Source organism: Salvelinus namaycush, chromosome 27 (genome assembly GCF_016432855.1).
Source record: "Salvelinus namaycush isolate Seneca chromosome 27, SaNama_1.0, whole genome shotgun sequence".
In the NCBI taxonomy this organism is placed as follows: Eukaryota; Metazoa; Chordata; class Actinopteri; order Salmoniformes; family Salmonidae; genus Salvelinus; species Salvelinus namaycush.
The window spans coordinates 14,905,169-14,930,736 of record NC_052333.1 but is presented as its reverse complement, the minus strand read 5'-3'; the positions used below and the strand labels follow the sequence as shown (position 1 = coordinate 14,930,736).

Below are 25,568 nucleotides of genomic sequence, written 5' to 3'. Positions count from 1 at the left end.
CAGCAGTGCGCCTCTCCTCAAAGGGAGCAAGTTCTTTGTCTGTATCCTCAATTTCCATTATGTTATAAAGCAGGTGATGATGAACCAGAGAACAGACAAACACAGTCAAGTTCATGTTAACATAAAAAATATATATAATAATAAGTTAAATCAACCAATCACTCAATAAAGATCAACCAAACACAACATTACTGTACTGACACTTCAGAGTGGAAAGGGATTGGAGAGGACAGTTTACAGGCCTAATCCCAAACCAACTCCTATAAACCTATTTCCTAGCTTGTATAAGCATACCAATATTCCCTAGCCCTTATACCCACTACTCCTAGGCCTAGGGGTGTGTTCGGTTTGGTGGTGGTGTGGTTTGGGCATCAGGCACATATCGTGCAGGTTTGGGTTGGATTCTTCTTGTGCTTTAACACTGAGGAGATTCAATACGGCTCGAACAACTACTGGCTCTCCCTCCCTCTCGTAGGAAAATACCACATTTATAACCACTGTCTGCCGTACATAGAACACCACAGTTAAAGGTAGACGCAGCAATATGACATCAGCATCGACAACAGGGTGACTTCCTGCTTATGCATATCAATACCGTAAACAGGTAGGCGCCCCACTGCTTTTGATATATTGTTGCATCTATATTTAAAAACCCAAGTCTCTCAATCATAGGAAAATTCATTTACATCATACAAAGTTTATACATTATCATACAAACTTAACAAACCCACCCCCAATCAATTTATTGATCAGAAACATAAATTACCCCAATCAGCTTGTTTGTTGATCAGACCAGGGAGAAAATAACCACAGAAAGATAAATATTGCTTCTAGTAGGATGACATCAATCAATACTTTTCACACGTAAACATGAAAGACTAATGATTATTTTTGGTTTCTATCATTTTTGTGGTCTGTCATTTAATAATTTTGTGTAATGCAGAATTATTCAGACTGGATGAATAAATATTTGCTATGGCAATGGGCGTGTGGAGGTCACATTGTGTTAGGGTTCGTTCAAACCCTAGTCACTAGGGCCTAGTGCATGATGAGTAAGGAGAGGGGAAAGAGAGGGCATCTGAAAAAAAGAGTTTCACTAGAGACTGTAGTTATTTTCATTTTATTTTTGGGAGTATCACACCTTGTTCATTGCAGCAATCAGCAACCTTTATTCTAAAAACAGTCACTAACGCTTGATTGCATTCACACTCACATGCAAGCTCACACACACACATGCAAGCTCACAAACACAGTACTTGCCCGGTGATGGGGGCGTGGTCGGGAGGGATGTACAGAAAGCCAAACAGGACAAACAAGAGTCTTAAATACTCCATTTCCAAACCCTCTCAGAAAACAGTCTGCAGATCTGTCTGGTGGTTCTGTAGTTCCAGGGCGGAAGGATGGACACAGGCTCCCTGCTCTCACACCAGGCTCTCGCTTTGGAGAGAGAGGAAGTGGAGGAGAGAAGCCGGTTTCTAGAGGGGGCAGCTGTCCTACTGAAGAAGAAGAGAAGGAGATGAAGAATGGTATGGATAGGAAAGAAAGGGAGATGGTGAGGAAAGGAGGGGGATAAGAGGGAATGTGTTCATGAATTTGTGTTCCAGTCCTCCTGGCAGGCTGGGAGTACAGGTCACAGGTACAGGGGCATGGGGTTAGAGGGTTAAGATGGGGGTGAGAGCTCAAGCGTTAGAGGTCAGGGTTCACAGGTCGCTCCTAAAGTGCACGCTGATGCTGGGCGAGCGCTGGTTGCGGCTGGGGGTGGGGCTTAGATAGCCTAACTCCTCCTCCTGCAGGCTGCCACTGCACGAATAGCGGCCAGCCTCTGGGTTGCCACGGTTACCCCCGGTGTTGTTTCCCTCAAAGGAGCGGGAGAACACAGCGCTGGCCGTACGCGATAGGCTGCTCAGTGCGCTATGGCTCGGCCCCTTGGGCACCGATTGGCTGGACGTCAGCGTCAGACGTTTGATTGACAGATCCAGGTTCTCGCCCAGGGTCTGCCCCCCTGGAGGACATGCCTCCTTCTCCTTATGCGACCGTCCGCCTAGATGCCACTTCCTGCTTCCTGTCTTGGCCCCTCCCACCCCAGGGGTAACGCTGTTGCTGATAGTGATGGTAGGTGGAGTCAGTGAGTCCGGGCCACCCCCTCCTGTAGGCCACACCCCTTCGTCCACTTCAGAGATATCCATCAACTCGTCCGGGGAACCCAAATCCACTGCGTCTAGAGATAGAGAGAAAGAAAGAGAGAGGGGTTAGTTATTGTTAAATGACAGACAGAATAGTAGAGCAGGCTACAGGACAGGACAGTGGGCTGGTGCTGACCCTGGTAGTGAGTAAAGACACCTATTTACATGGTAGCCATTCAGCTGTACTACAGTTAGTGGTGCTACGATCAGTTAACTTATCAAGTATCAAATCTGAGAACAGCAACAGGCAGAGGTCTGGGCAGCAGGAGTTGTAGAAAGCAAAACACATACCAACCAACCACACACACACACAAAACACACGACTAACAACTCACATCTGACTGCAATCTACTATCTTATACCAGCAGACAGACAGATAGGCAGGTCCTTCAGACACACTGAACTGATATACATACTGAAATTAAAACAAAATAAATACTGGGGAAGAGACTAATGACCAATCCAGAGCTGCCTATTCTCCTCAGCTGCTGCAACTAACCAATCAGGAGAACGCAGTCTGTCTCCCCTGGCAACCCAGGGATGTGTTGGAGTTAGGCGTTTTAGAGACCAAAATACCTCCACCCCCCCACCACACACACACACACACACACACACACACAGAGAGAGAAAATGGATGGAGTGAGTGATGAGGAAGGGTTCTCTCAAACTGAGTAAATCGGAGGACATGTCAGGAGGCAACGCAGTGCGGCGAAAGTTAGTCAGCCAACCAATCAACCGTCATGCTTAGAGAAGACCACGCCTCCACACAATGTTACTTAGGTTACCCCGGGGATGGGGAGGGTCTTAGTACTGGGCCCTTCCTGCGGAGGAGGGCCCAGAACTCTCGTCCACCAATCGCCTCACAGACTTCTGCCTCCTGACCTCCTGACCCCTAGGACTGGGGTCGTGGGTGGGGCTGACCTCTGAGGCTGACCCCAGCGGCTCAGGCTCGGACTGGGTTAAAGGTCGGGGGTCGCGGGGTCGTAGAGAGTCTCCGTTGGGCATCGTCACACTGATCTCTGGGATGGATGACCCTTGACCTCCAGGGGTCGCCGGGTCACCATCTACACTGACCTCCTGGGACTCTGGGGTCATGGAGATGGAGACAGATATAAAACACACACACACGAAGACACAGATAAGAGACACACACAGACAGTCAAATAAATGTGATGGCAAAAAAAATCCTAGACAAAATCATGATGACCATAACAGTATACAGAATATAGTGACACTGCACATGCAGACAGTGACAATGTACAGTTGAAGTCGGAAGTTGACATACACTTAGGTTGGAGTCATTAAAACTCGTTTTTCAACCACTTCACAAATTTCTTTGTCGGTCAGGACTTTGAGCATGATACATTTTCCAATAAATTTTCCAATAACTGTTTACAGACATTATTTCACTTATAATTCATTGTATCATAATTCCAGTGGGTCAGAAGTTTACATACACTAAGTTGACTGTGCCTTTAAACAGCTTGGAAAATTCCAGAAAATGATGTCATGGCTTTGGAAGCTTCTGATAGCCTAATTGACACCATTTGAGTCAATTGGAGGTGTACCTGTGGATGTATTTCAAAGCCTACCTTCATACTCAGTTTGCTTGACATCATGGGAAAATCTAAAGAAATCAGCCAAGACCTCAGAAAAAAATTGTAGACCTCCACAAGTCTGGTTCATCCTTGGGAGCAATTTCCAAAAGCCTGAAGGTACCACGTTGATCTGTACAAACAATAGTACGCAAGTATAAACACCACGGGACCAATACCGCTCAGGAAGGAGACGCGTTCTGTCTCCTAGAGATGAACGTACTTTGGTGCGAAAAGTGCAAATCAATCCCAGAACAACAGCAAAGGACCTTGTGAGGATGCTGGAGGAAACAGGTACAAAAGTATCTATATCCACAGTAAAACGAGTCCTATATCGACATAACCTCAAAACCCGCTCAGCAAGGAAGAAGCCACTGCTCCAAAACCGCTAAAAAAAGCCAGACTACGGTTTGCAACTGCACATGGGGACAAAAATCATACTTTTTGGAGAAATGTCCTCTGATCAGATGAAACAAAAATAGAACTGTTTGGCCATAATGGCCATCGTTATGTTTGGAGGAAAAAGGGGAATGCTTGCAAGCTGAAGAACACCATCCCAACCTTGAAGCACGGGGGTGGCTGCATCATGTTGTGTGGGTGCATTGCTGCAGGAGGGGCTGGTGCACTTCACAATATAGATGGTATCATGAGGTAGGAACATTTTGTGGATATATTGAAGCAACATCTCAAGACATCAGTCAGGAAGCTAAAGCTTGGTCACAAATGGGTCTTCCAAATGGACAACGACCCCAAGCGACTTCCAAAGTTGTGGCAAAATGGCTTAAGGACAACAAAGTCAAGGTATTGGAGTGGCCAGCACAAAGCCCTGACATCAATCCTATAGAAAATGTGGGCAGAACTGAAAACGCGTGCGCGAGCAAGGAGGCCTACAAACCTGACTCCGTTACACTGGCTCTATCAGGAGGAATGGGCCAAAATTCACCCAACTTATTGTGGGAAGCTTGTGGAAGGCCACCCAAAATGTTTGACCCAAGTTAACCAATTTAAGAAGGCAATGCTACCAAATACTAATTGAGCGTATGTAAACCTCTGACCCACTGGGAATGTGATGAAAGAAATACAAGCTGAAATAAAATCACTCTACTATTATTCTGACATTTAACATTCTTAAAATAAAGTGATGATCTAACTGACCCAAGACAGGGCATTTTTACTAGGATTAAATGTCAGGAATTGTGAAAAACTGAGTTGAAATCTATTTGGCTAAGGTGTATGTAAACTTCCAACTTCAACTGTACATGCATGTACAATAATGCATACAGTAAACTATTAAAACAGACGAGGCAGTGATCATGTATAGACAGTAAACATTAAACGTAATAACATGTACAGACAGTGATAATGTCTAGAGAAGACAGATGAGCAGAGCTGTAGTGAATGATAAGCTAAATAAACATCCTGATGCGGAGAACCCATAGCATGCTGAACTCCGGTAGAGAGTAGTCAGTAGAGATGGGTGAGCGGGAAGCGTCTGGAACTGAGAACCTCTTATTGCAGACAGACAGCCTAATGTCTATAATCACTAGACTAGCTACAGATAATAGGCCAGATACCCTAGGTTAGCGTTTCTAACCGTCTGTCTGTCTTACCATGTCGTTTCCAGCGGTGTCCTCTGATAGAGAGTGACGTGACCGCATTCCGTGAAATCCTACAGAAGGGAATTCAAATTCAATTATTAGTAGTTCAAAAGAGGTCACCAGGAAAATCAATATAAAATGCAGTCTATCAAAATCATCACCATTCATCAAAAAACTATATTTATGTTTACAAACCAAGATCTTATGTTCACATTAAACTGTTATTGAGTGCAATGTGAAAATCCAAAAGACAATTTTCCACTAAAAAAATAACAATCAATCTATGAACCTATAACTATAGATCAAAATGGATACTGTGTATACTGTATATGATGTATTTTGCTCCTTTGCACCCCAGTTACTCTACATGCACATCACTCCAGTGTTTAATTGCTATATTGTAATTACTTCGCCACCATGGCCTATTTATTGCCTTACCTCCCTTATCCTACCTCATTTGCACACACTGTATATAGACTTTTTCTATTGTATTATTGATTGTATGTTTGTTTATTCCATTTGTAACTCTGTGTTGTTGTATGTGTCGCACTGCTTTGCTTTATCTTGGCCAGGTCGCAGTTGTAAATGAGAACTTGTTCTCAACTAGCCTACCTGGTTGAAATAAATAAAAATGTACCTAGAGGAAGTATACTGTGTAAATATATATATTTATTATATACACATACAGAGCCTTCAGAAAGTATTCACATCCCTTGACTTTTTCCACATTGTTGTGTTAGTCGGAATTTAAAATTGATTAAATAGAAGAAAAAAATGTCTCTGACCTACACACAATAACCCCATAATGTCAAAGTGGAATTGTGTTTTTCAAAAAAAATAATAATAATAAAAAATGAAAAGCTGAAATGTTTTGAGTCAATAAGTCTCCAACCTCTTTGTTATGGCAAGCCAATAAGTTCAGGAGTAAAAATGTGTTTAACAAGTCACCTAATAAGTTGCATGGACTGAGTGCACTAATTGTGTTTAACATGATATGTTAATGACTACCTCATCTCTGTACCCCACACATACAGATAATTTTAAGGTCCTGGAGTTGAGCAGTGCATTTCAAACACAGATTCAACCACAAAGACCAGGGAGGTTTTCCATATGTCTCGCAAAGGCTACCTAATGGTAGATGGGAAAAAATAAAAAAAAGCAGACATTGAATATCCCTTTGAGCATGTTGAAGTTATTAACTACACTTTGGATATATAAATATACCAGTCACTACAAAGATACTGTACAGGTCGTCCTTCCTAACTCAGTTGCCGGAGAAGGGAACCGCTCAGGGATTTCACCATTATGCCAATGGTGACTTTAAAACAGTTAGAGTTTAATGGCTGTGATAGGAGAACACTGAGAATGGATCAACAACATTGTAGTTACTCTACAATACTAACCTAATTGCCAGAGGGAAAAGGAAGCACGTACTGACTAAAAATATTCCAAAACATGCATCCTGTTTGCAACAAGGCACTAAAGTAATACTGCAAAAAATGTGACAAAGCAATTCACTTTTTGTCCTGAAAACAAAGGGTTATGTTTGGGGCAAATCCAATACAACACATTATTGAGTACCACTCTCCATATTTTTAAGCATAGTGGTGGCTGCATCATGTTATTGGTTTGCTTGTAATCATTAAGGACTAGGGAGTTTTTCAGGATAAAAAAAGAAACGGAATGGGGCTAAGCACAGGCAGAATCCCAGAGGAAAACCTGGTTCAGTCTGCTTTCCACCAGGCACAGAGATGAATTCACCTTTTAGCAGGACAATAACCTAAAAACAAGGGCAAATCTACACTGGAGTTGCTTACCAAGAAGACAGTGAATGTTCCTGAGTGGCCGATTTACAGTTTTGAGTTAAATCTACTTTAAAAATCTATGGCAAGACCTGAAAATGGCTGTCTAGCAATGATCAACAACCAATTTGACAGAGCTTGAAGAATTTTGAAAAGAATAATGGACAAATGTTGCACAATCCAAGTGTGGAAAGCTCTTAGAGACTTACCCAGAAAGACTCATAGCTGTAATCGCTGCCAAAGGTGTTTCTACAAATTATTGACTCAGAGGTGTGAATACTTACGTACACTGAACAAAAATATAAAAAAACACAACAAGTGTTGGTCCCATGTCTTATGAGCTGAAATAAAAATAACTTTTGTTTACATCCCTGTTAGTGAGCATTTCCCCTTTGCCAAGATAATTAATCCACCTGACTGATGTCAAGAAGTTGATTAAACAGCATGATCATTACACAGGTGCACCTTGTGCTGGGGACAATAAAAGGCCACTCGAAAATGTGCAGTTTTGTTACACAACACAATGCCACAGATGTCTCAAGTTGAGGGAGCATGCAATTGGAATGCTGACTGCAGGAATGTCCACCAGAGCTGTTGCCTGAGAATGTAATGTTTTGTAGTACGTCCAACTAGCCTCACAACCACAGACTACGTGTACGGCGCCGTGTGGGTGAGTGGTTTGCTGATGTCAACGTTGTGAACAGAGTGCCCCATGGTGGCGGTTGAGTTACGGTAAGGGACGGCATAAGCTATGGACAACAAACACAATTGCATTTTATTGATGGCAATTTTAATGCACAGAGATACCGTGACAAGATCCTGAGGCCCATTTACTTTTTATGTATCTGTGACCAACAGATGCATATCTGTATTCCCAGTCATGTGTAATGCTTGGAGTCGGGCCTAATTAATTTATTTCAACTTACTGATTTCCTTATATGAACTGTATCTCAGTAAAATATTGTAATTTCTTGCATGTTGCGTTTATATTTTTGTTCAGTATAAACTAGATATCCGTATTTCACTTTCACCCCCCAAAAATAAAACGTTTTCATTATGTGATATTGTGTGTAGACGCGTGAGAAAAATAAACAAATGAATCCATTTTGAAGGCAGGCTGTAACAACAAATGTGGAACAAGTCAAGGGGTATGAATACTTACTGAAGGCACTGTACATACCTAGTGTAGATAGAGAGAACATACGTACCTAGAGGAAGTAGGAGTGATCTCCACCTGAATGCTGCGAGCTCCTTCTTTACTAGCGCCAGACTTCAGCGCTGCACACTGTTGGGACGACTTGATGGCATTACCCACCTAAATAACACACAATGTTAAGTACTGACAACAACCACAGGATGCTCTGTGTGTGTGTGTGTCTACGGTACTGTTGAACAACTGCTGCCTGCGGTTTGATGAAGCAGCCTTCAGGATTACAGATTAACATCTCAATGTTTTAACACTGTGGGATTACAGGCACCACACGCACACCATCTGGTGACATGACATGGGAGAGGTCGGTGTCCTGGCACACACCTGTGTGTGTGTTTGTGTGTGTGATGTCACCCACCAGTAGAGCTTCAGGGTACAGTTCTAGCTGAGCTCGGTACAGAACATCATCCAGCGCCTTGGAACCCAGGTCCATCTCCCCATTACACCTGGAACACACAAAATAATAAACCCTCTCGTTCACAGGGTATTTTATTTTATTTGTTCACCTTTATTTAACCAGGTAGGACAGTTGAGAACAAGTTCTCATTTACAACTGCGTTCTGGCCAAGATAAAGCAAAGCAGTGCGACAGACAACACACATGGAATAAACAAACGTACAGTCAATAACACAATAGAAAAATCTATATACATACAGTGTGTGCAAATGGCGTAAGGAGGTAAGGTAATAAATAGGCCATAGTAGCGAAGTAATTACAATTTAGCAAATGAACACTGGATTGATAGATGTGCAGATGATGATGTGCAAGTAGAAATACTGGTGTGCAAAAGAGCAAAAAAGTTAATAAAAACAATATGGGGATGAGGTAGGTAGATTGGATGGGCTATTTACAAATGGGCTTTGTGCAGCTGCAGTGATCTGTGAGCTGCTCTGACAGCCGTTGCTTAAAGTTAGTGAGGGAAATATTAGTCTCCAACTTCAGTGATTTTTGCAATTCGTTCCAGTCATTGGCAGCAGAGAACTGGAAGGAAAGGCAGCCAAAGGGGGTGTGGGCTTTGGGGATGACCAGTGAGATATACCTGCTGGAGCGCAGGGTGGGTGTTGTTATGGTGGCCAGCAAGCTGAGATAAGGGAGGGCTTTACCTAGCAAAGACTTATAGATGACCTGGAGCCAGTAGGTCTGGCGACAAATATGTAGCGAGGGCCAGCCAACGAGAGCATACAGGTCGCAGTGATGGGTAGTATATGGGGCTTTGGTGACAAAACGGATGGCACTGTGATATACTGCATCCAGTTTGCTGAGTAGAGTGTCATTTACAAAATAGCCCCCAACATCGCCGAAGTCGAGGATCGGTAGGATAGTCAGTTTTACGAGGGTATGTTTGGCAGCGTGAGTGAAGGAGGCTGGTTTCATGGTTAGAGGTTAGGGATAGTGTGTGTGTGTGTGTGTTTTCTCACAGCGCGTAATGTATCCCAGTGATGAGTTGGACCAGGAACTCAGAGGTGACGGTCAGACGAGAGCTGATGCCTTTATACCTCCTTAGCTGTTGCCGCGGGTAACCACAGATACACACCCTGTAGACCAATCACACAACAGAGAATACCGTAATTCAACCAATCACAGTACAGAGAATACAGCCACCAACCAGAACACAAATGGCAAGCTTTGAGAGTATCTTCATAAAAGACCAGTATGATTTGAAAAATCCATGCCACCAATAATATACTGTTGTGTTTCTTCAAGCAGCCAGATTCCTCTAGATCAGTGGTTCCCAAACTTTTTATAGTCCCATACCCCTTTGAACATTCAACCTCCAGCTGCGTACACCCTCTAGCACCAGGGTCAGCGCACTCTCAAATGTTTTTTGCCATCATTGTAAGCCTGCCACACACTATACGATACATTTATTAAACATAAGAATGAGTGTGAGATTGTCACTTCCCACGAGCCGGGTTGTGACAAAGAGCTCTTATAGGACCAGGGCACAAATAATAATACAATAATCAATAATTTTGCTCTTTATTTAGCCATCTTACAGATAAAACCTTATTTGTTCATCGAAAATTGTGATTAACTCACCACAGGTTAATGAGAAAGGTGTGCTTGAAAGGATTCACATAACTCTGCAATGTTGGGTTGTATTGGAGAGAGTCTCAGTCTTAAATCATTGTCCACACACAGTCTGTGCATGCATTTAGTTTAAATGCTAGTGAGGGTCGAGAATCCACTCTCACATGAGTACGTGGTTGCAAATGGCATCAGTGTCTTAACAGCGGAAGCGCAGCCCTATCCAGAAATCTGGCAGTGGCTTCTGATTAAATTCAATTTTCACAGAACAGCTTGTTGCAATTTCAATGAGGCTCTCTTGTTCAGATATCGGTAAGTGGACTGGAGGCAGGGCATGAAAGAGATAACGAATCCAGTTGTTTGTGTCATCCGTTTCGGGAAAGTAACTGCGCACCCAACTCACTCAGGTGCTTCGCTATATCACATTTGACATTGTCCGTAAGCACACAAAAAAAATCATACAATGATGGAAAGACCTGTGTTGTCCTTGTTAATGCAGATAGAGAAGAGCTCCAACTTCTTAATCATAGCCTCAATTTTGTCCCGCACATTGAATATAGTTGTGGAGAGTCGCTGTTATCCTAGATTCAGATCATTCAGGCGAGAAAAAATTACCCACATAGGCCAGTCGTGTGAGAAACTCGTCATCATGCAAGCGGTCAGACAAGTGAAAATGATGGTCAGTAAAGAAAACTTTAAGCTTGTCTCTCAATTTTAAAAAACGTGTCAATACTGTGCCCCTTGATAACCAGCGCACTTCTGTATGTTGTTAAAGCGTTACATGGTCGCTGCCCATATCATTGCAGAGTGCAGAAAATACGAGAGTTCAGGGGCCTTGCTTTAACAAAGTTAACCATTTTCACTGTAGTGTCCAACATGTCTTTCAAGCTGTCAGGCATTCCCTTGGCAGCAAGAGCCTCTCAGTGGATGCTGCAGTGTACCCAAGTGGCGTCGGAAGCAACTGCTTACACGCGCGTTACCACTCCACTCCTCATGTCATGGCTTTTGCGCCATCAGTACAGATACCAACATAAGTAGCAGATACGTTTAGCTACATACGGGCTGTTAATGAAATCCCCGCAAGAGAGTAACGGTTAATGTGATTGGATGTTAATTATTAGGCTACCTGTATCTGACATTGTATTGTTATTTTGCTGAACACTAGATAGTTTAATTTGTTGTCAGTGAAACAAGGCTACTCGGGTGACAAAAAACGATTATTTGGCATACCCCCGATGGCATTGAACGTACCCCAGTTTTAGAATACCTGCTCTAAGTCAAAGAGTAGAACTGCAGTGAGCTGATCACCTCCCTGTCTCTCTTTAGCTCAGTGTTCATCACACTAATGCTCAACCACTGCCAGCAGATTAACAACTCCTCAGACAGAGACCTGTCTGTGTGTGTGTGTGTGTGTGTGTGTGTCCTAGGCTCTCAGGGAAAGTGGTAGTATCTTGGCCCAGTTCTCCGCTAAAGTCTTTAAGAGGATCAAATAAGCGGATGCTGGCAGGGGAGCGCGTGTGTGTGTGTGTTACCTGGAGCTGAGCTGGCAGAGGGACTGCAGAGATGATGAGGTCATGTAGCTGAGAGCTGCATTGTAACACAGCAGCAGGAAGGTCAGCACCTCGAACCTACACACACACACACACACACACACACACACACACACACACACACACACACACACACACACACACACACACACACACACACACACACACAGAGAGTGGGTTTAGAAACGCTAACCTAGAGTCAGTAGGGTATCTGGCCTATTATCTGTAGCTAGTCTAGTGATTATAGACATTAGGCTGTCTGTCTGCAATAAGAGATTCTCAGTTCCAGACGCTTCCCGCTCACCCATCTCTACTGACTACTCTCTACCGGAGTTCAGCATGCTATGGGTTCTCCGCATCAGGATGTTTATTCAGCAACGTTAACACAAACCAAGATCTTAAGCACTTCAGCCAAATTGCCATAAAACAAATTTATCACACTGCAGCCCAGCTCCAATTCAACCATAACTCTGTCTGACCTGTTCTGAGCCGTGAAGGTTTCTCTCTGTAGGTGAGGCCCGCTGTACACCACTCTACGCAGCCCATGATTAGCTAGAGCCCCTTCCGTCAACGCCAGGGAGCCAATGGTGGAGGGCTGGGGGAAGGGTTTATTCATATTACTAACTTGATCTATAAAAAGTTATTTAAAGATGGTCATGGATTATAAACTTTCATCTAGGGAGGATTTAATAGTTAGCCAACTCTATCCATATACCATGTTCATAGAGAAAGACTGACTTGAAAGGTGAACTTACTTCGTGGTAGACTGAGGGTTTGGAGAGGGAGGGGACAGTGAAAGAAAGGACTTTACTCTGTCCATCCTTATCTACAATCTCCTACAGGGAGAAAGACAGAGAGAGAATGTCAGTGTGTGGGCGAGGGAAATAAAAGCTATTTTAAAAAGTACACCTTATTAAAGCAAAGCAGTGTCTCAGTGGTGTCTGTCTGTCTCTGTGTGTGTCTGTGTGTAAAGGCCTGTTTGGCGATGTCAGAGCTGTTAATGTCAGGATGAGTAATAGCTGTGACAGGATGCTGAATGACAGCTGACCTACTCTGCTATTCTGAGACAGACAGTGAGCGACAGAGAGAGAGAAAAAGCCCTAATTGCTAACCCCCCCACACCCTCCTGAAATTGTGTGTTAGACTGTGGGTGTGTATCTCACCAGATTATATATCCCCAGTAGCAGTGCCTCTATACAGCCGGAGGTATGTGGGTCCCTGGCTGCAGACGGAGCCAGGAGGAGGGACCAGAGCAGCTCAGGGAGGAACTGGAGAACAAACCGCTGCAGCCGTGGTTCTCCGCTACGATAGAACTCAAACAACTGGTGACACACTGGCTCCAACAACTAGAAGACAGATATAGAGGAGAGGGTTTGAGGGAGAGTTCACTTTTTGAAGTTTTAGCTTAGTTCTGTTAAATACCTAGGTTGTTAATGTTTCATTAGCTGGATATTTAGCAAAGTCCAGAAGCTCCTGGCGAGCATTTTTGCAGAATGTAGCAATGCTAGTGGAAACGGATTGTATCCGTGTATGCATTAACGTTGTATGTGCGTGTGTGTAGTACGTACGTCACTGTAGTTCTCCCTGATGACTTTGTAGAGCGCTGGGATCAGGGAGCCTTTCTCCTTCAGAGATGCTGCGTAGCTGGACACTGCACTGTCAGGAAGGGTCTGTACACAATCACACAGATCAACACTCTGTACCCGGAGCAACCTTGAAATAACAGGTAACTATGTGTGTACTAAGCCCACACATCTACGTTTGTGTGTGTGTGTGTGTGTGTGCTGACAAACATAAATACTGATGAGGAGACAGTGACACTGGCTCTCCCCTAAAACACATACACAAACACACCAGGGTTTCCGTTAGGAAAATGTGGCGTCAGACAGCGGACAGGCAGAATTGAATTTTCTGGACCCATATTCATTGGGTGCATAACCCACTAGGGCGTCCACCCACGGTGTTCAGAATGACAGAAATCACACTTAGATTATGGTAATGCATCTTAACAGAACATGCAACTCGAGGATGCAACGGCGTGCTTCCTTCTTACCGAATTCTGATGCATACTTTGAAGATGTACTTTTCCTCAGCCAACAAGACGAGTAACGAACAGCAAACTCACTAGCCTATCCCCCATAGTAGAAAAGTTGACCAATTCTATTGGTCAGCTTGTTGTTCTGTGCGAGAAAGAAATAGCCTATTCCAAAACAGATTCTAGGACAGTTGTAGGACGATAGATCCCAAAATTCACACAACCAGTAGGCCTAGGCTACACCAAAACATCTTTAAAAAGAGGCTGATGCAACAGATCAGAGTATTTATCTTCAAATGTTGATGAACTATTATTTCTTCACATTATAAAGCTCAGCGATGTGCACAAGGCAGTAGGCTACACACACATGTTCTTTCCATAATGCAATTAGCGGGAAAACAGTGGTAAAAAGCACACCGCATGTCAGCAGTTTCATGTGACAGACGAAAATATAATTTAGAAATGTTGAAAAAGGGGAGATCTAAAGATGCAACTAGCATTGGTTGCTAATATGACTAGGATGGAAGTTCAGCTACTGGACAATGAAAGAAAGTTGATTTGAAAACCATTAGCTACTGGTTTCAATGGCATATGGAAGTCTTTATAAAATACTTTTGGCTAGGCTACTTTGAAGCAAGGTAAGACATGCCTCATAATATGATGTAAAATGTTCAGGTTTCAAACAATTAAGAATATGTTTTCAAAATGCATACTGCCTCCAGCTCATTGTAAAGCGGTGTGTGATGGATTAAAGCCTGCCTATCATTGTCTATGTACTTGAATGGCGAATGGGAAGCAAGCTTCAATTACCAGTTGAAAAATAAAAAAAGGATATATTTTTAATCGTGGACATCAAAACTGTTTTAAAGACGCGATGGCATTTGCAATTGTTGTGTAATGATTGGGCTTATAAAAGCATGCTTTACCCCATTAACAACGAACGAGCTGTGTGATCAGCTGTAGCAGCAGCTCTCGCGCTGTATGACAGATTTTCCGCTCATATACAGGCTCTGTATCCGTTTGCTGTGCGTGTGATAAATAAGAAACGTAATGACCAACGAAAATACACACGCACCAATTTAATTCCACAAAATTATGCAAATTAACCTAGAGACCAATAAGACCGGTCAAATGCATTTCCAGCGACTGGTATTTCCATCAATGAATAAAAGTCATTATTTTTCTATGGGATTTTTAGCTGGTGACAATTTTACTTATGGGCTTGGGGGGGGGGGGTAATAGCTTACCGGCTAACGGAAAAACTGACTGACAGGCACACACCTTAAACTCTGACAGCCACTCCTCCACCACTCCTTGGTCCATAGCCAACATCTTCCCTCATCTGCTGCTGTGGACACACCTCTACCTGGGAAGCAAAGAGAGACTGTTGTTAGTACACTCACAAACTAAGACAGACACACAATACAAAATCCATCTCTTTCCCTCACGTTCCCTTAGTTACAGCTTCACACAATCTCTGCTGTTTCTCACCCCTCTCACTATCAACAGCACTCTCCCTCGCTCTCTCCTTATAATGTTACTTCAGGCTCTCCCGCAGTTACATAAGAGTGTGTGTGTGTGAGAGAGATAGGGAGGAAAACAGTGCTAAGCCCCCACTCCCCCATCCATTTCTCCATCCCTACCATCTCTCCCCTCATGGATTTGATATGTTTGTTCAAGACAATGAAGTACAGCACTACATCTGTGTGGTGTGTGTGTTTGTGTGTCGTGAGAAGTGGGTGCAAGGGGAAGAGATGGACCATGTCCACACACTGTGTGAAAGAGAGGGAAAGAGTGAAAAAGAGAGGGGGTGAGAGAGAGAGAGAACTCTCATGCAGGACCATGTGCTCAGATTGGAATTATTCTTTCTTCAACTACTTCTTAAGATTCTTTACATTTACATGATGTCACACAAACACAACACATTGGTCTGGTTCTACGAGACTACACACACACACACACACACTGCTCCTCGTATGGTATAAACAGAGCTAGATGAATTATGTAAATATCATCCATCTACAGTGTGTTTCCATGAGCTCAGATCTGGCCTACTAGACTAGAAGAGATAATGACCAAACTTTGACCATGGTACCGGGGGATCACCGAGCTAAAGCAGCATGTAAAGTGCTGCTCCCATGTTTCATGAGCTGAAATACATTATCACAGAAATGTTTCATACACACAAAAAGCTTATTTCTCTCAAATGTTGTGCACAAATTTGTTTACATCCCAGTTAGTGAGCATTCCCCTTTGCCAAGATAAATCCATCCACTTGACAGGTGTAGCATTTCAAGAAGCTGATTAAACAGCATGATCATTACAATGTGCAGTTTTATCACACAACACAATGGCACAGATGTCTCAAGTTAAAGGAGCGTGCAATTGGCATGTTGACTGGAGGAATGTCCACCAGAGCTGTTGTCAAATAATTTCATGTTAATTTCTCTACCATAAGCCGCCTCCAATGTCACTTTAGCATTATGTCCAACCGACCTCACAACCACAGACCATGTGAATGGCGTTGTGTGGGCGAGCCGTTTGCTGATGTCAACGTTGTAAACAAACAGAGTGCCCCATGGTGGTCGTGGGGTTATGGTTATGGAGAGGACAATGAACACAATTGCATTTTACCAACGGAAATTCAAAAGCACAAAAATACTGTAACGAAATCCTGAGGCCCATTGTGAGGCCCATTTTCTATGACAACAGATGCATATCTGTATTCCCAGTCATGTGAAATCCATAGATTAGGCCTTAATACATTTATTTAAATTGACTGATTTCCTCATTATGAACTGTAACTCAGTACAAATCTTTGAAATTGTTGCATTTTGCGTTTATATTTTAGGTGGAGACACAGTGGAGTGTTGCCCAACACCAAACAGGAACGTGGGCGTGTGTGTATTCTAATATTCACCTCCATGTTTCACAAAACAGAGAGCCTGCCAACCGGTTATAACTGCAATCATAAAGATTCCATTCACGGTCTCACACACACTGACCTCCAGGTTCCTACCACAGAGCTTAAAACAGGCAGCCTCTCCTCATAATCCTCTCTATTTAAACACATTCCTCTGCTAGTTTACACTTCTAATCCTCTCTGTGTGCCTGTGTGTGTGTGTGGTCCGAGTGGTACAGTAAGCCCAAACGAGTAGCAGCCAAACAAACAACCTTTAACATCAATAGGCCAGCCACACACACTCCAGGTGGATGCTAGCTCCACAGTAGTAGTTTCTTCTCCATCTATCAATCACAGTACCAATACCATCAAACTTGTCCTATAAACACAGCCTATCAGAAACAAGCTAACAGACAGCACAGCCAATCACATACTCTTACACTGGCTAACTGGAGAACAAGCTAATCTGAATCAACGTTATTACACAACACACTACTTACTGCGCTGTCAGCAGGAGATCTTTTATCGCAAGACTGTATACCAACGCACACAGAACAGACCCACCCACCCACCCACCCACTCCTCCTAGACAACTCACTCACTATGACAACTCTTTCCAATACATAAGCCTACTCACACTATGATGCATCCCAATTCTCTGTCCTTTCTCTTAAAGAATGCACTCCTCCCCACGCACTTAAAAACAATGGGTTGGCGTAAGCAAGGGCTAGCCGTGTTCAAAGCAAGTTTCCACCATATTTCTTACACCAGTCTTATTCCTTATGAATCAAGGAAGTGATCAAGTGAAAAATGGACAGGGCAAGCCAAGGACTGCTCTGGCATGTTATTAGACCGGAGCAAAAGCCAGGAAGTGAATGGGCCAATCAGAACACCCTGTTTTGGAGAGCTTGGAGGAAAGAGCTGCCCGAGCCGCTTTTTCCTGTGTTACGGGGTAAACCACACACACACGGTAGTCATATAATTGTGCCATGCCCTAGAGGAAACAGAGGAGAGAAAGAGAGCGAGAAAGAAAGAGCGCTGCAGCCCAAATGAGGTGAAGGAATGTCCTGAAAAGAGTCTACATTATCCTCATTCTCACTCACACGAGTACACACACAATCCTAGCAGATCTCCCTCTCCTTTGGAAATAATGCCCTTGTTTTCCTAACCTCTTACTTCCTCCAGACTTCCTCTCCTCATCGCTCAATCACCCGATTCTGCAGAATCTGCACCCCCCTTCCCCTGCAGTAGTTTCTCTGCCAGCAGCAGTAGTGTGCCTAACTCTAATTAGTAGCTGTGTGTGTGTGGTCTGAGCTGTGGGTTCTGAGAGAGAAAGCAGACAGGCTGGAATCCTCTTATAGCAGCCTACACTCCTGTTCCCTCTCTGACTCTCACTCTCTTGCTCTCTCTTCATCTGTCTCAGGTAACTATAGGCTCGGCCCTGATCATATTTACAGAGAGCTCTCTCCTCATACTGCTGTTTGGCAAACTGTCCTATCATTCTGTATAGCAGAGGGACTGTGTGTGCGTGTGTGTACCATCCTACAGAGGTTCCACTCCATTAGAGCCGTGTTTCTCGCCAGTCTCTAGGGCTTTACTGAGGAAAGCTGCGTCACATGTCAGCTATTGCAAAAATCTGAACAATGCATTACTCAACCTGTCCGACAGGCAGGGGAGCGAGCACACACACACACGGTCGTGTGTGTAACAGCTATTAACAGCAACATTTAATGAAACAAAGGATTTTAATCAAACATGCTTGACAGAGCGAACACAGACACAACTGGCTAAAGACTCGGCATAGGGTACACACCCACACCTATGTCTATGTGGTGTCCGCCACTGATCGATCCTACAGGACTATTGATCAGCGTACAGCCACAATATCCACCGGCAGAAACCCTAAACAGTAGATAGACCATCACTATAAACATCATCCTTGTCATCATCATGTAGTTACATCATGTGGAGACTAAACCATTGACTGACTGAAAAGGGTACTACTTGAAATAAGACTATGGGTACTTGCTAGCTAGCTAACCAGAAGATGAGCTGAGGGACAAACTTTTTGACAGCCTTCTGGCTAAGGAAGCTACCTGTCCTGGGCTTGTCAGGCCAATGACAGTTAAACCTGCTAGCTAGCTTGCTGGCCAACGTAGTGACAGAACTAAGTTAGCTGCTAATTGTGAGAGTTCCACTTCACGCCTGTCAGTTGGCTAGCTAGATGCTAGCTGGCAAGATCCTTCACCTTTCACACAGCTTCGCAAGTCTGGTCTACAGCTATACACAAGCTCGCTACATACAAACGGTAGCTATTTTACTATTACCGCAAACAACTTTGTGTGAGATCTAGCTAATTTATATGCTTCCGAGCTCGACAATCTCTAGCCGAATCGGCCAGGTTTCAAACTGAAAATGTTCATGCAGAAAGCGCTCTCCAAGAAGACGAACTAGCTGGCTGGAAAGTTGTTTGTTTACTTACTATCATGCTATCTCGAGATTTCCTTTGTCTCCAAGTCCACTATTGTTCCGTCCGAGGAAATAGGTAGATATCAATTACTCCATAAAGACACTAGCAAGCTAAATCATTAATCAACATCAAAACCTCCATTTTCATTTACTCCCACCACTCGCCAACACTAGAGCGAACTCGAGAAGGACTAATTCGGATTGACAGGCCTGTAAGCCAATGGTTAAGCAGTATAAAAAGTAAGAACCGCGCCTCCAGAAATAGCGACCAATTAAATTTGGTGTAGGGGCGGGACATAATCATTTTCACAAATAGGGTAGATTGTCGCTGTCATCGCTGTTTGACAGTCCGGTCATTGTCATAGTTATATGATTTATGACCTTTGTGTTTTAGCTATCATATCTTATAGTTCTAACTTTTAAATAAAACTTTGATATGTGATTTTAAAAGGGAAAGTATACTATGTCCCATATCAAATCAAATACATTTTTATTTGTCACATGCGTCGAATACAACCTTACAGTGAAATACTTACTTACAAGCCCTTAACAAACAATACAGTTTTGAGAAAAAAAGAAAGAAAAAAAAGTAAGAGATAAGAAAAACAAACAGTTAAGGAGCAGCAGTAAATAACAATAGCGGGGCTATATACAGTGGGTACCGGTTCAGAGTCAATGTGTCAATGTGCGGGGCACCGGTGTCAGGGTAATTGAGGTATTTATGTACATGCAGATAGGGTTATTAATGTGGCTATGCATAGATAATAACAGAGAGTAGCAGCTATGTTGTCAACTCTTTAAAGGGTATGTATTTATAATATGCTGGATTATAAATTGTATGTACATGGTTATTACTGCAGGGTCCATTATATAAAAATGTTATGGTAGGTCTGTAATAATAATTATAAACTGGGTGGTTCGAGCCCTGAATGCTGATTGGCTGACATCCGTGCTATATCAGACCATATACAAAACATTAATTTTTACTGCTCTAATTACGTCTGGGGTTTGTGATATATGGGATACCACGGCTAAGGGCTGTGTCCAGGCACTCCATGTTGCGTCGTCGGCAGGTAGCCTAGTGGTTAAGAGCGTTGGGTCAGGGTCACTGGTTTGAATCCCCAAGTCAACTGGGTGAAACGTCTGTTGATGTGCCCTTGGCCAAGGTATTTAACCCTAATTGCTCATGTAAATCACTCTGGATAACAGCGTCTGCTAAATGACTAAAATGAAAGAGCAGCCCTTAGCTGTGGTATGGGCCTTATTGCTTAATTATATAAGGTTGACATAATAATTAACCTGGGAAAAGCCTGTCTGCCAATCTCAGTATGAGGTGCATAGCTAATGGCCATGCAAAGGTTATGGATGCAGAAAAACAGTAGGCCTTCAGATAATTGCAGTACTTAACATTTGAGCTAATACATTATGTAAGTTATTGACTGGCATGTCCTAGTCCACACTACAGCAGCAACATATCAGTAGCAAAGCTTTTTCTTCCATCCTCTCATCTCCCTTTTTTCCCTCTCAACACACACACACATCTCTCTCACTCTCACTCTCTCCCATCCCTAACCCCCCACACAGTCTCTCCCTCCCTCTCCCTACCCCTTCCTCCATCCCCTTCTCCTGCTGCGGGGTCCTGTCAGTACCAGTAAGGAGTCTCTATGTGCTAAGTGGTTGTGATGTGTGGAATAAAAATGTTTAATACTCAGCTATGTCTGTCACACCCTGACCTTAGAGAGCCTTTTTATGTCTCTATTTGGTTTGGTCAGGGTGTGATTTGGGGTGGGCATTCTATGTTTTGTTTTCTATGATCCAGTCCGGAGCCCCCAGCGACGGCCTCCAGTCCGGAGCCCCCAGCGACGGTCCCCAGTCCGGGGCCCCCAGCGACGGTCCCCAGTCCGGAGCCCCCAGCGACGGTCTCCAGTCCGGGGCCCCCAGCGACGGTCTCCAGTCCGGGGCCCGCAGCGAGGGTGCCCAGTCCGGGGCCCGCAACGAGGGTCCTCAGTCCGGGGCCCGCAACGAGGGTCCCCGCACCAGACATGCCACCAAAGTGGGGTGAGCCAGTGGTGGAGCGGGGTCTGCGTCCCGCACCTGAGCCGCCACCGCGAATAGATGCCCACCCAGACCCACCCCTATAGGTTCAGGTTTTGCGGCCGGAGTCCGCACCCTCGGGGGGGTACTGTCACGCCCTGACCTTAGAGAGCCTTTTTATGTCTCTATTTGGTTTGGTCAGGGTGTGATTTGGGGTGGGCATTCTATGTTTTGTTTTCTATGATTTTGTGTTTCTATGTTTTGGCCGGGTATGGTTCTCAATCAGGGACAGCTGTCTATCGTTGTCGCTGATTGGGAACCATACTTAGGTAGCCCTTTTTCCCTCCTTTCGTTGTGGGTAGTTGTCTTTGTTTGTGGCACTATAGCCCTTCAGCTTCACGGTCCGTTTTGTATGGTTTATTGTTTTTGTTGGCGTCATTCTAAAATAAAAGTAATGTACGCTTACCACGCTGCACCTTGGTCCGCTTCTTCCAGCATCGACCGTGACAGAACTACCCACCACCAAGGGACCAAGCAGCGTGCGCCATCCTGGAGGACGAGCTGGACCGGGGAGGGGAGAACGGCAGGGGACAAGACCCGGTCACGGAAGCCCGAGAGGCAGCTCCCCCCAAAAATGTTGGGGGGGGGCACACGGGGGGATGGGCGGAGTCGGAGTTTAGACCTGAGCCAACTCCCCGTGCTTACCGTGGGGAGCATGTGACTGGTCAGGCACCGTGTTATGAGGTGATGCGCACAGTGTCTCAAGTGAGCATTCACAGGCCGGAGTGCGTCCTGTGCCCAGCGCCTCGCATATGCAGGGCGAAAATAACCATCCAGCCAGAACGGGTTGTGCCAGCTCTGCGCTCGAGACCTCCAGTGCGCCTCCACGGCCCAGTGTATCCGGTGCCAGCGCCAAGAACCAGCGCCATGTCTCCCCAGCCTGGTGAGTCCTGTGCCTGCTGCCAGAACCAGTCCTCCTGTATGTCTCCCCAGCCTGGTGAGCCCTGTGGCAGCTCCATGTACCAGACTGCCCATACGTCTCCTGACTCCAGTGATGATCCATGGCAAGAAGCCTCCAGTGATGATCCATGGCAAGAAGCCTCCAGTGATGATCCATGGCACGAAGCCTCCAGTGATGATCCATGGCACGAAGCCTCCAGTGATGATCCATGGCACGAAGCCTCCAGTGATGATCCATGGCACGAAGCCTCCAGTGATGATCCATGGCAAGAAGCCTCCAGTGATGATCCATGGCAAGAAGCCTCCAGCAATGATCCATGGCACGAAGCCTCCAGCGATGATCCATGGCACGAAGCCTCCAGCGATGATCCATGGCACGAAGCCTCCAACTACGTTGGAGGTTTTGGCCGGGTATGGTTCTCAATCAGGGACAGCTGTCTATCGTTGTCTCTGATTGGGAACCATACTTAGGTAGCCATTTTTCCCTCCTTTCGTTGTGAGTAGTTAACTTTGTTTGTGGCACTAATGCCCTGTAAGCTTCACGGTTGTTTCTTTCGTTTGTTGTTTTGTTGGCGACATTTCTAAAATAAAAGGAAAATGTACGCTGACCACAAGACCACTTGGTCTTCTTCCAGCATCGGCCGTGACAATGTCACTCAAACATATTCATTCAAACCTTAAGACACTAACAAGTTTGCAGTTTTAATGTGTTATAAAATACAATAACATACAGTATTAACATAGAAAAAACACTAACATGATCTCTAACATTGACAGTGGTTTAATCAACACAGTGTTTGATTAGATTAGGATTTAGATGAGGAATTCCTGTCCAGAATACATTAGGATATATCACAGCTAATTTCTCTAACATGTTTATAGACATACTCACTATATAATACTGAAATACTATCTAGTGTGCTGTGTAACAGTGTAGGTCCATAGTGTGCTTTTACATGATAGTAAAAATAGCCTAAATTAATTCCCAAAAGATTTAAATGTGACATTTATAGATTCAGTGTTACCAGAGTGTGTCTGTATGCGTGTGTCAGGCCAGCCCTGCTATCTGTGCGGCCTCAGTTTGGATCTCTCTAGCCTGCAGGCAGTACCCTAGCGAAAGCTCCCTCACCCTTCTCACTTCCTGCATGGTCTCAATCAGGTTCTCCTCCAGCCTACAGTGGTCCTGATGAGTTGGTGCCACCTCCCTGACCTGCTCCGCCATTCGCTCCCCCCGACTAAGCAGCCAGTCTATCAGCACCTGGAGCTTGGTCCCGGCAGCGACTATTGCTATGGCGCCCTGGGAAAAGCCCCTGAGCTCATCCTGAGCCAACCGGAGTAGGCGAGGTAGAGACTTCTCTCCCTCATCCACAGACCTCAGCGGAACCACAGAGAGAGAGAAGTCATACCCCTTTATCACCACGGTTACCCTGTAGCTGTCCTCTGGAGCGAGAGAGAGAGAGGGAAAGATAAAAAAGTTATATGGCTTCATCTGTAGTAGGAGTGAGAGGCGTAAAAAGAGGACATCTTTTGAAAAATAGATTTTTAGCTCAACGAAACTAACCTGGTTAAATAAAGGTTCAATAAAAAAGAGAGAAATAAATAGAAAGGAAGGGCATGGCTCTGTTATGTGTGTGTGTGTGTGTGTGTGTGTGCGTGCGTGCGTGCGTGCGTGCGTGCGTGCGTGCGTGCGTGCGTGCGTGCGTGCGTGCGTGCGTGCGTGCGTGTGTGTATGCATGCGTGTATGTGTGCAGATGTGTGTGTGTGCGTGTGTGTGTCTCACCGTACTCCTCCTTGATCTTCCTCACACACTCGGTCAGAGTCAGGGTGCTGTCGTTGTTACAGTTGTAAGTGCGGCGAAGAGATATGACGCGTTCCTTCATGACATTATAGCTCTCATGTTGTTGGTTGAACGTCTCGGTCACATCAGAGAACCGCTGGTCCAAGTCCTTCACACCCACACGCTTCGGGACCAACTGACCACTCCGACTCACTGAAACACACACACGCACACACACACACACACACACACACACACACACACACACACACACACACACACACACACACACACACACACACACACACACACACACACACACACACAGACAATAACACACACATACACACTTGTAATATGATGGTAATATGTGTGATTGAACCTGTGGGTGCTGGTCGAGGCTGTCTGGCCGACACTGGCTTCTCTGATTCTGGAAGCTTGGGGTGCAGTAGAGGCTGTCTCTGTAACACACACGTTCCACTATGTGTGAATGAGGTATAGGGCGGGTTATACTAATCCGATCAGTGTCTAATACTGTAACAACATACCTATTCTATTCAGTAGTCCGTGTTTCACTCAGTTGGTAATATTGTGGCATAACACTTCCTGATGCAGAAACATGTACGTTGTGTGTTGTCATACATGCAATGACCTATTGGCTTAACATGATACGTTTTTAAACAAGCCTATTTGAAAGTAGCCTAATGCATGAGTGATTATAATGTGCTTGTATGTATCTTATTCCACAAATGCCTCCCTCGGGTAAAAAAAATGTGGTTGTACGTGTTACTGTAAGCACACCCAGACAATAAATCATGCTTCTTTCCTGTTCCCATATACAGTACCTCGTCGGTGTCTTCGGAAGGAAAAACACAGCGGCAACAAAATAGCACAGACATTGCGGCTGAAATAAATGATCCCGAGACCCGACAGTTAATCCTCGCAAACAATCTCTCGTTATTGTTTGTCACAGACTTTATTTTTCTCTCTCGTTATCCAGGTCAATCCATCACTGCCCTGCATTCCTGGTGACGTCATCTGTCATGGGACTTGCGGGAAAGTTTTGTAGCTGTACTACAATAGATAGGACAGGTGCACCCAATTTATATGCCGGAACTGTACAGGTGAAATGCATAGCTATACGTTTTAGCATTCAATAGTAAACAACAAAGACATTTGACACGTCAGCTCCGTCTTTTTCGGTAGTGCATTTCAGTGGTATAAAGTACTTAAAGAAAAATTATTTAAAGTACTACTTAAGTATTTTTGGGGGGTATCTGTACTTTACTATTTATATTTTTGCCAACTTTTACTTTTACTTCACTACATTCCTAAATAAAATAATCTAATTTTTACTCCATACATTTTCCCTGACACCCAAAAGTACTTGTCACATTTTGACAGGAAAATGGTCCAATTCACGCA

At 44.3% G+C, this 25,568-nt stretch overlaps 2 protein-coding genes across 3 annotated transcripts; both read right to left on the bottom strand.

Annotated features, from left to right (window-relative positions):
- Window positions 1-1,104: 1,104 nt before the first annotated feature.
- On the bottom strand, window positions 1,105-19,552 carry LOC120022482 (hyccin-like). 2 transcript variants are annotated; one of them, XM_038966403.1, is made up of 13 exons: window positions 19,386-19,552; window positions 15,283-15,367; window positions 13,535-13,636; window positions 13,130-13,312; window positions 12,722-12,802; window positions 12,446-12,561; window positions 11,949-12,044; window positions 9,807-9,923; window positions 8,747-8,834; window positions 8,387-8,493; window positions 5,389-5,447; window positions 2,969-3,268; window positions 2,107-2,218 (listed from the first exon to the last, which is right to left on the bottom strand). In XM_038966403.1, the coding sequence occupies exons 2-12, from the start codon at window positions 15,331-15,333 to the stop codon at window positions 2,988-2,990; spliced, it is 1,281 nt and encodes a 426-aa protein (XP_038822331.1). In that variant the 5' UTR covers window positions 15,334-15,367; window positions 19,386-19,552; the 3' UTR covers window positions 2,107-2,218; window positions 2,969-2,987. The 2 variants fall into 2 exon arrangements, with proteins under 2 accessions (XP_038822332.1, XP_038822331.1); XM_038966404.1 differs by lacking the exon at window positions 2,969-3,268 and having other exon boundaries at window positions 1,105-2,218.
- Window positions 19,553-23,055: 3,503 nt separating this feature from the next.
- si:ch73-345f18.3 lies at window positions 23,056-25,168 on the bottom strand. The gene is made up of 4 exons (XM_038966719.1): window positions 24,989-25,168; window positions 24,526-24,604; window positions 24,147-24,356; window positions 23,056-23,806 (listed from the first exon to the last, which is right to left on the bottom strand). Exons 1-4 carry the CDS (start codon window positions 25,040-25,042, stop codon window positions 23,415-23,417), a joined length of 735 nt encoding a protein of 244 aa, XP_038822647.1. The 5' UTR covers window positions 25,043-25,168; the 3' UTR covers window positions 23,056-23,414.
- Between the last annotated feature and the right edge of the window lie 400 nt (window positions 25,169-25,568).